Source organism: Dendrobates tinctorius, unplaced genomic scaffold (assembly GCF_039654945.1).
Source record: "Dendrobates tinctorius isolate UK_male_01 unplaced genomic scaffold, ASM3965494v1 ptg000240l, whole genome shotgun sequence".
NCBI classification, from domain to species: domain Eukaryota; kingdom Metazoa; phylum Chordata; class Amphibia; order Anura; family Dendrobatidae; genus Dendrobates; species Dendrobates tinctorius.
This window is the reverse complement of record NW_027361907.1, coordinates 1227955-1244218: the sequence shown is the minus strand read 5'-3', so window position 1 is coordinate 1244218 and position 16264 is coordinate 1227955. Positions and strand designations below refer to the sequence as shown.

Genomic DNA, 16264 nt, shown 5'->3' with positions numbered 1-16264 from the left:
GCTATCGCTGATTACGCGAGAACGTCCTGGGCCATTTCTCGTCGGCAGCTTCCTGCTGGGCTTCCTGCTGCTGCCAACGAGTGATGCGTGGATGCGGGTGGAGGACGTCATCATCACTGCATCTGACAGGTAAGTAACAACCGCTGCTGCGTCGCTGCTGAGATCTGCCTGTTTGGCAGCTCACTAGTGACCATTTAGTGATGCACCAGCGATCCTGACCGGGTCATATCATGGTCGGGATCGATGGTGCATCGCTAAATGTAACGGGGCCCTTAGAGTCACTTGATGGCTGCTTAAATCAGCTATCGAGTGTGGGGAAAGATGCGGGTTTAATGGCTGAGCCCACATGAAGGACATGGCCAATGACATAAATATACATCATAGGTTGTGAAGGAGTTAAAACCATTACAGAACACAGGTTAAGAAAGAACACTTTTGAAGTTTAGTCCTTCATGATGTCATGGTAGATGAATAATGAGAAATTTCTTATAGAAAATAATTCCATTCCAAAATATATCTTAAAGTTCTTGGGACTCAATATGAAAATGATGACGGAAGAATTTATGGGTTTCCCTTTATTAAGTACAACTTCAATATCTCTCTGTGCCCTTTTCATAGTTCTACTAATGTTACTGTCAATTTGCGTTTTATTCAGAGTAGTCATCTAATTAGCCAGGAAATTTTAAATTATTAAAGTCAGTTTCACTCAATTCTCAGTTCAGAACAACTTACAAGACTGTTAAATCCCAGAGCATTCAGTGCTTGTTTGAGGTTAGCTAATTTCTCTCTGTTTTGTGTGCTTAATAAGTCTGCTGGCATTGTCTGGTTGAGATACCTGCAGGGGAAACACATGAATTAAAAATAACTTTGGCATATACAGAAGATATTGTGATTATTTATAACACACAACAACAAATTCAGATGTGCCACAGTACGTGCTGGTCTCACATTTATGCATGTCTTTCATATGTCTTTCACATTTGGAGTTGAAACTAGAAAAAAAGTTTTGTCAAGCATTTTATTTATTTATCTCAATATACACAAAGTATGAAAAATCGGAAAAACATGAAACTCAGGTGTTCCCTACGTATAAAGATTCCAATAAGCATGCTTTAAAAAAGGTTAAAACATATCAAAGCCTAGTAATAATACACAGTATTATACAGTAGCATTCTCACAATAGACAGTAGAATATCACTAAACAATTACCATATAATAGTATTACTGTATAATACTATGTGGCACAGTTTTTACATCATTGGTACCCTTCATTAAAACATTACAGCGTAACCATCGTTTTAATATTTATTTAATAAATCAATAGTACACATGAAAATAAGCAACAATGTAATATATCTTATCAGAGAAATTTGCTTTTTTCTCTGCCAAAATTGATCAGTCATCATTATCAAAAATCCAAAATCTGATGCATAATTTATATTCGGAAGACAGATTTTCCCATTACTGAGACAGGAGATGTCTTCATGGAATACAGATTGTACCTCAGAATTGAGAATGTTGATAAAAAGTTTTCATTGTTGGCAGAGAAAAAAGCAAGTTTTTTTGATGCAACATATTATAAAGTCCCTAATTTTCACATGTACTATTGATTTACGGAAAAATAAAGTAAAACAACTGTCACTCTTTATGGACTTGTCCATTTCAGTCCTTTAGGACAAAGCATTTTTTTTAATAGTCAAAGCCTATGAGCCAAATTATTTTTATTTTTTTTGGTTGATGTAATTGTATTTGGGCTTGTTTTTTTAGGGGATGAGTTGTATTTTTCAGTGGCAGCATTTTGGGGAACATATCTATTACCAAACTAGTCTTAACTTTTATAGGGGAAAAAGACTGCAGTTCAGTTGTTTTTTGATGTTTTGCTGCACAAATAACATGTTACCTTTATTTCATAAGTCAATACGATTATGGAGATACTAGTAATACACAACACTTCTCTGGCAGTGCTGCAAATTAAAATATCCTATCAGTTCTTGACTAACAGCTAGTCTATCCAATCCTGCCAGTAGGGATCTGAATGGTTGTATAGAACAGCAGACCTGGAGGTCTTTGTCAGGTTTCTGGTTGCCATAGCAACCCATTGGCACTCCAGGATCTCACTGCAGGGTGCTGATGGACTGGTGGAGGTGCTGATGGACTGGTGGAGGAAGTTTTCCCTCTAGCAAACTCTTCCTGTCACTATTGACAGTGGTGTAAGATAGGTTACAGCAGGAGCCTGGCTGTGTATTGGTCAGGTTTCAGCTGTTGCTTACACCGTTACAGATAAATATGTCAAATAGTCTTAAAGGGGTTAAACTGTTTAACTTTAACACAGAATTATATATCTTCCTCAGTATATGACAACACAGTATATTAAGAATATAAGAATACAAGGAAAAACGTGACATTATTAGAAAAGCACACAACCTATAATGGAAACACACTACTATTGCATTGCCACAATAGAGCAAAGCCTATAAACAACATCAGTACTAAAGTTGGATGGATCTATTCAGGGGCCCCTTTTTTATTGGTCAGGTATAATTGTTGGATGGGAGCCTCACAAATCTCTTACCTTCAATGATCCCCTGTGTGACTTTTGATTAGCCAGGATGGCACAATGTCATCACTGAGGAGTTGAGGCGTGCACACAGATGAAGTCATAGCAGCACAGCTAATCAGAAGTGGTGCCGTGGATCCCAGAAGATAAGAGATTCATGAGCCTCCCATCCACAGTCACAGAGTACTGTCGTGGCATATGGACCGGAGTCCCTTAAATCAATCTGTACCCAAGTTTAATCAGCACCGAAGAGCATTCTGTAGTCTGTAAATGTACAGAAATTATTGTGACATTATAGCAAATTAAAAAAAAAAACGACCAAAGGAATATACTGTCATTTGGTGGGATACCTCTTTGTCCCCATTCCCGTTATGCAACAAATTGAGAGTCTGATCTTTACATCCACAATATCATCATAGAATGATTGTTTTATTTCAAAGAATTGTGTGAAAAAAAAGAAACTAAATAATTCTAACTATTTTTTAAGTAAAGCTGTATTTTTCTTTACTACTGCATAACTGGGCAATTTTTCCAGTTTTTCTACTTTGAATTTTTCCTCCCCTTTTCCCAAGAGCAAAACTGTTTTTCCAAGTGATATTGCCATATGAGGTCTTCTTTATTGCGGGACAAGCTCTAGTTTTGATTATACCAATTATTTTGCACTTCAACGTACTGAAAAAAACAAGAAAATAAAATAATAAGTATTTTGAAATAGTGAAAAAAATGCTATTCTGCCACTGTTTTTGCAATTTGTTTCAACTCCATTCATTCTGAGGTAAAATTGTAATGGCATCATGATTCTTCAGGTTGGTATGATTATAATCCCAAACTCAGAAGGTTTTTTTTTTACATATTAGTGGTTACAACATTTAGAATTTTGGAAAAACTAAAATGGTTTGTGCACCATTTTCTGAGATCTGCACCTGTTTTATTTTCTGTCGATGGATCAATCTGGGTGCTTGTATTTTTTTTCTTGATACCATTTTGTGGTAAATAAGATGTTTTTATTACATTGCATTTCTAGCATGATTTTTTTTTAGTTTAAAAGATGGTTAAATTATTATAATATCTTGTTAGAGCAAATTTGTATGAACACAACAATACCAAATATGATTATTTTTATTTTAGTTTTTTAATTTTTTACACTGGGAAAAGAGGGCCAATTTATACTTTTAGATTTTTACGATCTATAATAAATAATCAATACTACTACTACTACTACTAATAATAATAATCTATAATGTTTTTAAAATCATCATTTTAATTTTCTTGTATTTTTAGCCATTATAAGGCACCTGAACCTGGGATCATTTGAATGTTTATACTATATGCTGCAAAACCCCAAAATTGTAGTATAAAGTAAAAATTGCCTTCTCCAATGAAGCCCAGCCAAGAGGAGGATAAGAATGGCACAGACGGGATTTTGTGCAATCCCATAGAAACCCATCAGCACCTTACGATGACGGCTGTCTGACACCTGTATATTACACCCGAGTCATATGCACATACTCTAAGGGGCTTGTGCACACGACCATATTTTTGCTCCAAAGGCTTATCAGTTAAAAATTGGATGGCACTCAAGCCAATGTTATTCAATGGGGAAATGCAGAAAAATGATTCTTTTCACTGACTGAATCTGTATGTGAAAAAAATCACAGCATGCATGATTTTCCTCTGAAATCAGATGAGACTCGACCATTCAAGTATTTGGGTGTGAGAAAAGAATTAGATGCCATACGAAGCCACAGCATAGCTTCCGATTTTTACGAATACATTGCAATTCTGTAATGTAGGAAACAGTAAAGGGCCTTGTAAATGATTAATAGCTGTGGTGTAAAAAGAGGAATGCATATGGTCTGCACACAAATGACAAGTGGGGAAAAAAATCATCCAACTTTTATGGATGCAACTCTCAATGATTTTCTATACTGTCATGTGAACCTACCCTAACTATGACATACAGTTATGTCTGTGTTCAGATGGACTTAAATCCTGGGTCTTTGCTAATGAAAATGATGATCTATCCTTAGCACACGCAGCTCCCAAACTATCAGACATCATCAGCTCTAGCGATAGTCAACTGAAAGCATAAACAAAGATGATCAGCAATTCTTGAAGGAGGTCACTACAGAGCCATGATGTTCTGATTTCATACACTGTTTATATCAGGCTCCCACAAGAGCTGATATCAGTTGATTAGGCTAGTTTCACACTTGCTTTTTTTTGCAGCGCGTTTTTCCCGCAAAAAAACGCATTGAAAAAACGCATACAAAAGCATACAACTGCTGCGTTTTTTTCAAGCATTTTTATGAGCATGCATGAAAAAAACGCAGCATTTTTATGCGTTTGTATGCGTTTTTAGTGCGTTTTTACCGCGTTTGCGTTTTTTCCAAACATTAGGTGGCCCCTCACACTAACCCAAACCATGACTTTACTAACCCTAACCCTGACCCTAACCCTAACCCTGACCCTAACCCTAACCCTTAACCAAACCATACCCTAACCCTAACCCTAACCCTAACCCTGACCCTAACCCTAACCCTGACCCTAACCCTAACCCTTAACCAAACCATACCCTGATCCTAACCCTAACCTTGACCCTGACCCTAACCCTAACCCTAACCCTGACCCTAACCCTAACCCTAACCCTGACCCTAACCCTAACCCTTAACCAAACCATACCCTAACCCTAACCCTAACCCTAACCCTGACCCTAACCCTAACCCTAACCCTTAACCAAACCATACCCTGATCCTAACCCTAACCTTGACCCTGACCCTAACCCTAACCCTTAACCAAACCATACCCTAACCCTAACCCTAACCCTAACCCTAACCCTGACCCTAACCCTAACCCTAACCCTTAACCAAACCATACCCTGATCCTAACCTTGACCCTGACCCTAACCCTAACCCTAACCCTAACCCTGACCCTAACCCTAACCCTAACCCTAACCCTGACCCTAACCCTAACCCTGACCCTAACCCTGACCCTAACCCTAACCCTAACCCTTAACCAAATCATACCCTGATCCTAACCCTAACCCTTAACCAAACCATACCCTGATCCTAACCCTAACCCTGACCCTGACCCTAACCCTAACCCTAACCCTAAACCCCCTTAACTAACCCTAACTCTAACCCAAACCCCTAAATTCCATTGTCTAAACTAATGGTAAAAAAAAAAAACGCATGTGCAAAAAAACGCATACATAAGCATGCCAATGCGCACATATGCTCACCATAGACTTATAATGGGTGTCTTGCTGTAAAAAAACGCATTGCGCGCGCATGCGTTTTTTTGAGGCAAGTCGGACGCCCAAAAAATGCAACAGGTTGCATTTTGTGCGCCCGAGCGCATACCGCAAAAAAACGCATGCGCGGAAAAACGCGTACAAACGCATGTGTATGCGCACATAAGCGCATCCCATGCAAAGTATAGGAAAAAAAAACGCATGCGCTATTTAGCGCTAAAATACCGCGAAAAAAAATGCAAATGTGAAACCAGCCTTTGTGGGGGTGCCATGTGTCAAACCCCCACTAATCTGATATTAATGACCTATCCAGTAAACAGATCATCAATAGCACAAGGCAGGACAACCCCTTCTAGTAAAGTTCAAATAAGCAAATAAAAAAGTAAAAGTAAAATTGTGATCAAGTGATTGGTTTGGAAACTAATCAGAAAAACTTTAAACTCTACCAGAAAAATCCTGATTTGCTCTATAAATTTAATCATCTTTTAACTTCCCAAATTTGGCAAATGAGGAGAAAAGAAACAAAAAATGGATTAAGCACATATTCCATTGAGACTTTTGGTAAGGAACTTTTTTACACCAAAAAATTGAGAAGAAAGCATTGATAAATGAGGCCGATTGTGTTTTCTTTTTAGCCACAGTATATAAATGTACAATAGGGAAAACTGATTAAGTATTATGTTATGTTATCCTACTTATTAAATATCCTTTTGTCCAGCAGAGCTTAGAAAAAATATTCTTGGCATTCACATTCTGATCATGACGTAAACACTGTCAGCAGTTTATATTTGCTTTTAGTAGTCCCTCTAGGTTAACTGACAGTAGTAATAATTATTAACTATTTTCTGCTAAATTTGTGACCATCTGCTTCAGTAATTTACTGTCAACATTTGTTCTTTTGCCACATTAAGCACAAGAAGGAACAAAGCTTTTTACTAATGCAACTCCTTCCTGACTTATCAGGGTGTAAAATTAGTCATACAATTTTATTGGAAAATATACTGTATATATATTATTTGTTCACATATCTTTGTGCATTTACAATATATACAATAAGAGTAGGAAATAGGAATTGGTTCAAAAACCTTCTCTTGTCATTTCCTCTATAGGTCATCTTTTAGCAATCTTTATGTGTTCATATATAAAACTGTTTAATTTTCATACAGTGGCATGGAAGCTTATAATGTAAGAAATGGTAGACAACTTTCCATTTGATGGAAATAAAACTTATTCTGTGTTGATCATTTTGCCGGCCTCAATGTTTTTGGTGCCTGGAAGTTTTCTATGGCAGATTACATTTCAGGCAGTGTGATTGGCAGTTTTCAGCTGAAACTTCAATTGTAAATTACAGCGTTCCCTTGACTCTTTGACCTTTACTGAAATGTTGGGAATCTTGTAACATTGCATAAAACACACGTCAATGCTGTGAAAAAAAAGAATATTTTTTAAAAGTGTTTTTTATCTTTTCAGTAAGGTACAGGAAAGATATATTCTCATGCTACAATAGGAGTCAAATAAAAAATCTTAAATGCGAAATGTACCATGGAAGTAGAAATAATAGTGATATTAGTGATTAAAAATAATTGGCAGTATGGTTACCATATGGGCAGTCAACTGGTATGTATGAGGGGAGAGAGCAAGAATGGGGAGTGTTCGAAGGTGGAAGGGAGTAAAACAGAGAATGCGTGTATGTGTGTGCAACTGGGTTACCAACTGGACTTTTTATTTTTTCTGGAAAGCTTATCAAAAAAATCACGGACAGACAATATTTTTTGCAGACACATTGGAAAACCATAATAAATCATTATGATTGTAAGCGATACATGTTCACAACCCATAATTCTGATGTAAAGACATCAGGTACATTCTCTGTAAACTGTAAAATGATGATAACTACAATGAAAATAATCCTTATAAGTTTATTCAACTTCAAAAAAATCTCAGATGCCTTAAATTTTTTTTGGAAAGGAAAAAAAGTGTACTATTTTTACAGACTGTCCTGAATTTTTTGGATGATTGGCAACCCTTGTGTGTGTCTGGGCTTCTGTGTGTGTGGCTTTCAGAATTAAGGATTTTGGCTCATAAAAGGGCATTTTGTTTTTTTGGTTGTGGAGGATGAGAGCTAACTGTGTCCCGGGGTCCCACATTTTCTGAAACTTGTTAAGTGTTCTCTTGTCTTAAAGCCGTGAATTTTTATCAACAGTAGATTTTTTCCATCCATAGACAATTACTTCATCTGTTGCTATAAAATTAAGGATATGAATTTTCTCCTAGGTCTAAAGAATCTCTAATTCTTTACCAAGAAGTGAGGCTCATTACTAAATTGTGATCTTTAACTGCTTGTATTATTTTGTACATTCAGATCAGTAGATACCAAACTTTGAGACATGTCCATTTGGCCTGGTACATATCATTTTTGTCAGGGCACTTGTTAAGCATGTGACCAGGGTCCATTTAGGCTATTAATGTTGGGAATAAATACTATCTCAGCAATACCTTGTAGAATTTCTCCAAAATGAGTTGTCAATAGAACTCGTAGCCATGATTTCCCACATTTGATTCCATGTTATGGCTTTAAGAGTAGAGCCCAGCTCAGCTTCTCAGCTGGTAACATCAGCTAGGAAGCCGTAAATATGTAGGTTAAGAGAATAGAGAGAAATTGAGGCCTGGTGCCTAAGGTTTGGGTTTTGCACGTGTTTGAAGTTAGAGAAGCATAAGATTTGAATAGTGTTTTTGAGGATTATAACAATAAAATGTTCATCAGAGGAACCAGTAGATTTCCGAGATTGGGAGTTGGTAGCTTTTCTGTAAGAAGGGAAACTAATATACACCTATAATGTTAAGAAACTTATACACATCATGTAAACTGTCTGAAATCCGTTCAGTGAAGAGTGGGGACCTGACTGGTGAGAAACAACTTAGACACACAGATACACAAATTATACACACAGCAACACTTATGGAATTAAAGATTTAGTATCCAACAATAAAAAGCCTCCCATCTTGCTCCACAGATGCTGAACGTATCAATATATAAGAAGCAATTTGCAAAAAGGAGGGGGTCCCATTGCCACCAAAACACTTGTTTTCGTGCATACTTCACGATCTCTAGGATGCACTGCAGCAGTCAAAGCCACTTTCCGTTATTAATAAGTTTATATTTGTATAGTTAAATACAGGATTGGATTGGTACCCCAAAGGGCCTGATGATCTACATTTTGACCCAAGCAAATGCCATAGGAACTTTAATACAACAGCCCCCCCTACAATAATAGATAACAGACAAATCCACTTTTTTACCATAAATACAGTTTATTCAATATAATCTCCAACTCAAAAGTTGGCACCTAGTTGGCATTGTTTTTGACTTTACAACTTGTGCATGACATTTAGATCATCATGTAGGATTATTGGTGTATAGTATAAAATGATATCAAAAACTGCAAATGTTGCTTTAGTCCATAATAAAAAATAATTTAAATGCTATTGCTAATATGTACCAAAACACAGCACTTACAAAATGTTTTTTTTTTCAACAAAAATAAAAGAGCCTTAGACAGTTATATCAAGCAAAAAATAAAAGAGTTATGACCATTAAGATACAAAGAACAGTGCCTCCTTCATAGATAGCAGTGTATTGTGGAAAGCTTGGGAAATAGTGCCAGGTGATTTCTCCAGCAATTCCCCTGTTCAGGTTTATTTGTTTATAGGGAAAGACCTGTTAATCAAAGTAAGGAGACGTGTGAGGCCATCCAGCAGACGCTTCTCTCCATGCCAGGCATTTAAAACTGACCATATTTTAAAACTGTGTTCTGTAAAAAATGACACTTCTTTAAGGTTAAACATAGCTAATATTAATCTTTGGAACGGTCACCAAGTCATGATGATGCCTGCGGTTAGGGATTGGTTCCCTTATTCGAAAAGAGGTTGCCTGGTTTACAAAGCCCATGTTTAATTACTTTAATAGGATTTTCTGATTTTATAGGGGAGTAAGCCCTACATTTAGGAGATTTTAATCTTATTAACAAGTGTACAATTTTCACATTGTGGTGGTTTTAATCAGTTTTCTACCGAGCCAACATTTATTTATAGGAATTCAGTAACTTGGATAGGACAGTAATTTGGTCAGTGTACTTGTAAGCTAAAATGAAGAGTGGAACATACATAGAGAAAAACTATAGTGGGAAGCTTTGCGCTTCTGTGTTTTGGACCAAGCTAAACCTGACTTTGGGTTACAAATACAGATTCAACATACTGAACAGAATACCACCATGTGAAAGTGTCCAATTCACTCCCTCTTAGAAGTGGTTACTACTAGTGATGAGCGAGTATACTCATTGCTCGGGATTTCCCAATCACGCTCGGGTGTCCTCCGAGTATTTTGGCGTGCTCGGAGATTTAGTTGTGTCGATGCAGCTGCATGATTTGTGGCTGCTAGACAGCCTAAATACATGGGGGGGTTGCCTGTTTGTTAGGGAATCCCCACATGTATTCAAGCTGTCTAGTAGCCACAAATCATGCAGCTGCATCGACACAAACTAAATCTCTGAGCACGCCAAAATACTCGGAGGACACCTGAGCATGCTCGGGAAAACCCAAGCAATGAGTATACTCGCTCATCACGAGTTACTGCCCGAAACCCATATTGCCCAATTATTGAGTAGGGTGAGAATAGACAGGGCTGATCAATCAATCCCACATGCAGGAACTAGTGGCTGAATGATTTTGCCGGTAAGTTATATGTCATTCAATTATACATGTGGGCAAGGCTTGACCATATTTGTTCAGCCACATCCACGCTCTCTCTAAGGGTAATGTTACACCTAGCGACTCACCAGCGATCCCGACCAGCGATATGACGCGGTCAGGATCGCTGGTGCATCGCTAGGTGGTCGCTAGTGAGCTGCCACACAGGCAGATCTCACCAACGACATCGCTGGGGATGGGGATCACTACTTACCTGTCAGACGAGGCGATCCTGCGTCCTCCCGCCCGGCTCCACGCGTCGCTCGTCGTCACAGCAGGAAGCGCCGCAGGAAGTGGCCGACGAGGAATGGTCCAGCAGATTCTCGCGCGATCAGCGATAACCAGCGGGGGAGCCGGTCGGAGGTAAGTATCACATGCAGCGATATCGCTAGCAATATCGCTGCAACGTCACAAAATCAGTGACTTTACAGCGATATTGCTAGCGATATCGTAGTGTGTAATGGGGGCTTTAGGCTGTTTTTTCGCTCAGTGTGATGTCTGTATGCAATAGAAAGCAATGTCACTTTGATATTGCTGTTCTTAGTAATGCAGACTCGTAGAAGTCAATTGAAGAGCTATTGATTTTTCTTAACTGCAAAATGCTGTGATTTCAGAGTTGTTTTAAAAAGTAATAGTTAGTAGTTACTTTTCCTCCAGCGTATAATGAAAATGGCTTATAAATCTCTTTATTAGCTGATTTAAAAGTTGTTTAGCAGCAATTTCACAGTGACTTAATTGGTGATACATACACTCCTCACCATTGAAATTGCAACACTAAGAAAGAAAGTCGTGAAATCATGAAAACCACAGGATTGATATACATTATGACAAAGTACTGGAGGGGAAATATGTGTCACTGCGCTTAATGGCATCAGTGATGTGAAAATCAGAGTATTTTCCTCCAGCAAACAAAGTGATCTGAGGGGTTAAGCTAATTTTCATAATGGGCTGGCTTTTATGTGGACATCCATAGAGCAGGTGGGAGGAAGTCCACCTTATCTTCACCCCTGGGTATGGTCTGGGGCATAAATAGCTGGGTTCCAGAGGCAGCCTTTGTTCAGCAAAACTGGAGGGAGGACCTCCAGTGGTTTGTATCCTGAAGAGGAAAGACTGAAACTGTGTTGCTACAGAGTGGTCTACCCACAAATGTATGGACTGTGCTACAGCATTTTGTTTTCTTTGTTGTTTCCTGATTTTGCCTAAAGGTTTGTGTTTTACTTGCTCCTTCTTGTTTGCTTATGCTGCCATATAAAAAAAAACCAAAGATTTAAAGAGATGATGTTTCTGTTTTCTACCTCCGTGTACCGCTGAGTGAATTGAACTACCACAAGATAATAATGCTATGTAAAAATGAAAAAGTGGAAACCAAATTTTTTGAAATATTTTGATTATTAAATATGAGTGTCATTTGCACAAATTCACTCATACACCTTGGCATGTTGTCAATAAGTTTATAAATGGTTCTCTGAGGAATTTTGTGCCACTCTGAATATACATGAACAAGCAAATCAGGATCTGCTGCTGGCAGCTCCCATTTTCAGTTTCCAACCAATAATGTCCCAGGTGAGCTAGATGAAAGAAAATTCTGGAGGACGCTGCAGGCCATGGTTGCACATTTAGGCCACTCACAGTAGGATGGGCAACATGCTGCCTGGCATTGTCATGTTGAAAAATGGATCCTGGGACACTATGGAGAAATGACAGTATCACTGGTTTCATTATTGATCCATTCCATACAGCATACAGGTGAAACTGGACATCACATAGCAAGCCTAAGATGACAAACATTGTCTATGGAAAATATCAAAAGACATTTGAATGACGTTGGCCATGAGCCATACGTCCAGCTACAGTTGATTCATTGACCTTATGCAACAGCTATCAAAGCCTATCATGATGCAGAGCAAGATGGCAATGGAAGCTGAAGTGGAAGTCTATCCTCTTCAGCAATGAGTCTCACTTTTGTCTTGCATACAATGATAACAGAAGATTAGTCTGGAGACCATGTGTGTAACTCCATTAAGAGGCCTTCATGAGGGAACGTTGTATTTGCTGTAATCTTGGAATTATGTTATGGGTGGCATAATGCAATGTATCTAAATTGATTTGCTCATGGACACAGTAGTACGAACAAATCCCAGGAGCCGTTTTTCAACACAACAACACTAGGCCACATGTTGCTTGTAATATTGTGAGTAACCTGTGTGGTCCAGATGTGCTACCATGGTCAGTAGTATTTCCAGGCTTGTCTCCTAATGATCAAACCTGGGAGATTATTGGTTGGCAATTCCAAGGAGAGCTGCTAGCATCTAATCTTGATGATTTTCGTGCCCAAGTGCATTCAGTGTGGCAAAAATTTGCTTAGACTACTTCATAAATCCATGACTTTTCTTCGTTGCAATTTCAATGTTGAGGAGTGCATATCACTCCAGCAAAACACAGACTTAGGTTTACTTCACACAGAACATTTTTAGTTAGTTTTAAGAAACATTTCCTACTAGTTTCTTTTAAACTTCAGACATGAAAATGTAAATCCCTACTGAGCTGACAGAGACAGCAAAAAACTTTGGCCACCAGTGTCATTCAGAGGACATTGGACCAATATATTTGTATCAATTTAATGATTTGATTTTCAGTTTTCTTATACAAGGATCTAAATGTATCTGTTTTTCATAAGTTCTATAAAAGCAAACTATAAAGGTCATTAGGAAGAAAAAAAAAAGCCTTATGTTACTTTGAAATGATGCTTGCACTTCTATTAACCTATTTCTGAGATAGAAAATGTCCCTGCCCCGCACTGAGATGTCCTATAAATGATGCCTGAATAGCGATGTTTATCTTTTGTGCATGTGACATGTGTTGTTTGCATAGCCGTGCATTTCTTAGCATAAATAGAATACGTGTTAGGAGAGTGCTATGCTAATTGTATGCCTCGCTAAATAAGGAAAATCGTAGGTTCCAGGCTGCAGAGTTATCCTTTTTGTTTAGTCTTCACATTTGTCATGTTATTACGAAAGGCCAGTAGCACAATAGGCAACACAGAACACACTGCGCTACCTTTTACGAGTAGTTAGAAGAGTTTCATGTAAAAACACAAATTCGACATGTACAATGTCCTTGTCATCAGCACAAATAACAAGACATAGACTAATGGTGTATTCCTACGATGCATATATATTTTGGTTGATTATTATATATTTCCTTGTATTTTATTGCATGCAATCCATAAGGATTTACATTTATTAATATGTCACTGCAACGCTTAATGTAGTTTTGAGCCAAAGCCAGAAGCTGATAAGAATAGGTCCTTCCTTTATACTTTGCATTATTTTTGTATCTATTTCTAACTTTATTTCAAATAGCTGCATCAAAAATTGCTGTGAATTTTGCTCAAAAAATGCTGCTTGTGAAAACTGATGGTCATAAAATCATCTGTATGATATCCCAGTGAAAGTATAGGCTACACGGATGTAAGCAGTTGAGAACATACGAAAGCTTCATGATCTTTTAAAAGAAAAAACATAGCGTATCATCATGTCCAATTCTTGATATATATTCCTGCTCCACATATTCAATCTTCCTCAAGCCATAAAAAAAGAGTCAGTTCGTTGAGTGATTGGACACCTTTAGGCTAATGCTTCACTATGATTTTGGCTGTGTCGCAGTTAGATTGGCCAAAGATCCTCCTGTGCTATTGCTACATTACAGCATAATGCAGGTGAATGGAGTGACATTGTGGCTGTGCCCATGACAAGCAAGTCTCGAGAAACCAGCTAGTTCAGACTTTGCAACTTGTTTTGTATTTATTGGTGGCAGAATAAATTTTTCATCACTTTTTTCATCCAGATTGGATGCTGCTCTTTTCTCTTTTGCTTCTGTGAATACTTTTTGTCCAATTGGGTCCTTGGACTTTGAGCGTGCACCCTGATTATTCCTGTTGTGCTGTCGGCTGTCTTTCTATGGTTTGCAACTTGCTTGTCGCAGTACTTGCAGGTCACAATGCATTACACTGCGATTCTCCAGGTTAATAAGATTACAGTGATATCAAGCATGTGTATTTTTTTTCCAACTAGTGAAAAAAAAATTAGAAAATTGTAAAAGAAAAAAAAAAAAGATTTTTCCATTTTTGGGTGTGTAATATTTAGTGAAAACGACATGAAAATGTTGATGTTAAATTAAAAATATAATCAAATGATGGTAAACGATGGTGGACGTGATCTTGTAAGCGTAGTTTCTCACTGGCCATAAGCTACGTCACAAGCTCTAAATGCAAGTTTATGAGAACCAGAATGAGGCCAGAACGATGCTCTCATAGACCTGTATTGAAAAGTGATCTACGCCCGCTCCATGAAATTGCATTTTGCCAGAGACTGATGGGAGCGATGTGGAAAACAATGAAGGCAACTGCAGGTGAGTATGAGACAAGGGGCAGGAGATTTACATTTAAAACACCATTCCAGTGGTGCAATAAAAAAAATGCTGGAGTGGTGCTTTAAGAAGGTATACTGATTGGATCTAATCTCAGTCACTTCAGCACACAACAATCTGGTGGTCTCTGCTAGGACAGGAAACAGTGACATCCCATTCTTAGGTTAACTGACTTCTGAGAACTATGATTAACTGCAGCTGTTAGGCTGGGTTCACATTAGCGTTTGAGTCTGCAGCGTGGTGCTGCGGACCTCTTTCCTTAAAGGGAATCTGTCACCCCTTTTTTGAGATATCATATAATGATATCATTCAATTGTGTGTCACATAAGGATTCTCTTAGTACTTTTGTTTCCCCCTGACCCCGCACCTTTCATGCATAAATACCTTTTTTATATCGGTTCAGATGTATGTAAACTGCCGCGGTCCGGTCAGCTGGGCGGGGCTTATTCACCTGCTCCCCCCTCCCTGTCTTGCTCTACACAAGAAGAAATGCATAGAGCAAGATGGGGGGAGCAGGTGAATAAGCCCCGTCCAGCGGACCGGATAGCGGCTGTTTACATACATCTGAACCGATATAAAAAAGGTATTTATGCATTAAAGGTGCGGAGTCAGGGGGAAGCAAAAGTACTAAGAGAATCCTTATGTGACACACAATTGAATGATATCATTATATGATATCTCAAAAAAGGGGTGACAGATTCCCTTTAAGCTTCACCTACTTCTGCATGCATCCTGCATACCTATCTTTAACATTGTGAATGCAGGGACATGCGTTGTTTGCGGATGCATCTGCATGCGTCGTTTTGAAGTGCCCTCCGAATGCAATATGTTGCATTTTCTTGCGTTCAGTGGGTAAGTCAAAACGACGCATCCGCATACAACGCATGTCCCTGTGTACACAATGTTAAAGATAGGTATGCAGGACGCATGCGGAAGTAGGCACAGCTTAAGGAAAGAAGCAAATGCTAATGTGAACCTAGCCTTTGGTGAATGGTATGACACATCATGGGACATCATCGGACATCATCGGACCCACCTGGACAATGATTTCTGTACGTCCAGCAACTGAAACCTCTATGAATAGCAGTAGCAGCTCCAGGAGAAATGGCTCACCTTATGGTGTAGATCGGCTATGCCATCAGGTTGTATGGAAAGGTGATGCAAAATTACATCAAAGCAGGATACATGGCTGGCATGTGTAACCATATGCGACCAAGGAGCAATGTATACAACAGTTATGGTGCTGTAGCAGAACCAAATGTGTACCTTGTGATAACAAA

General features: G+C 38.4%; 1 protein-coding gene across 5 annotated transcripts in view; it reads right to left on the bottom strand.

Moving 5' to 3' along the window:
* MYO16 (myosin XVI) overlaps positions 1-16264 on the bottom strand; it is a 783767-nt gene that overhangs the window by 286364 nt on the left and 481139 nt on the right. For all 5 annotated transcript variants that reach the window (XR_012222718.1, XM_073556817.1, XM_073556818.1 and 2 more), the window contains exon 17: positions 733-835. Coding sequence is in view for 4 of the 5 variants with exons in the window: in XM_073556817.1 (XP_073412918.1) it covers positions 733-835 (103 nt within the window). In the remaining variant the exon portion in view is untranslated. The remainder of the gene's footprint in view (positions 1-732; positions 836-16264) is intronic.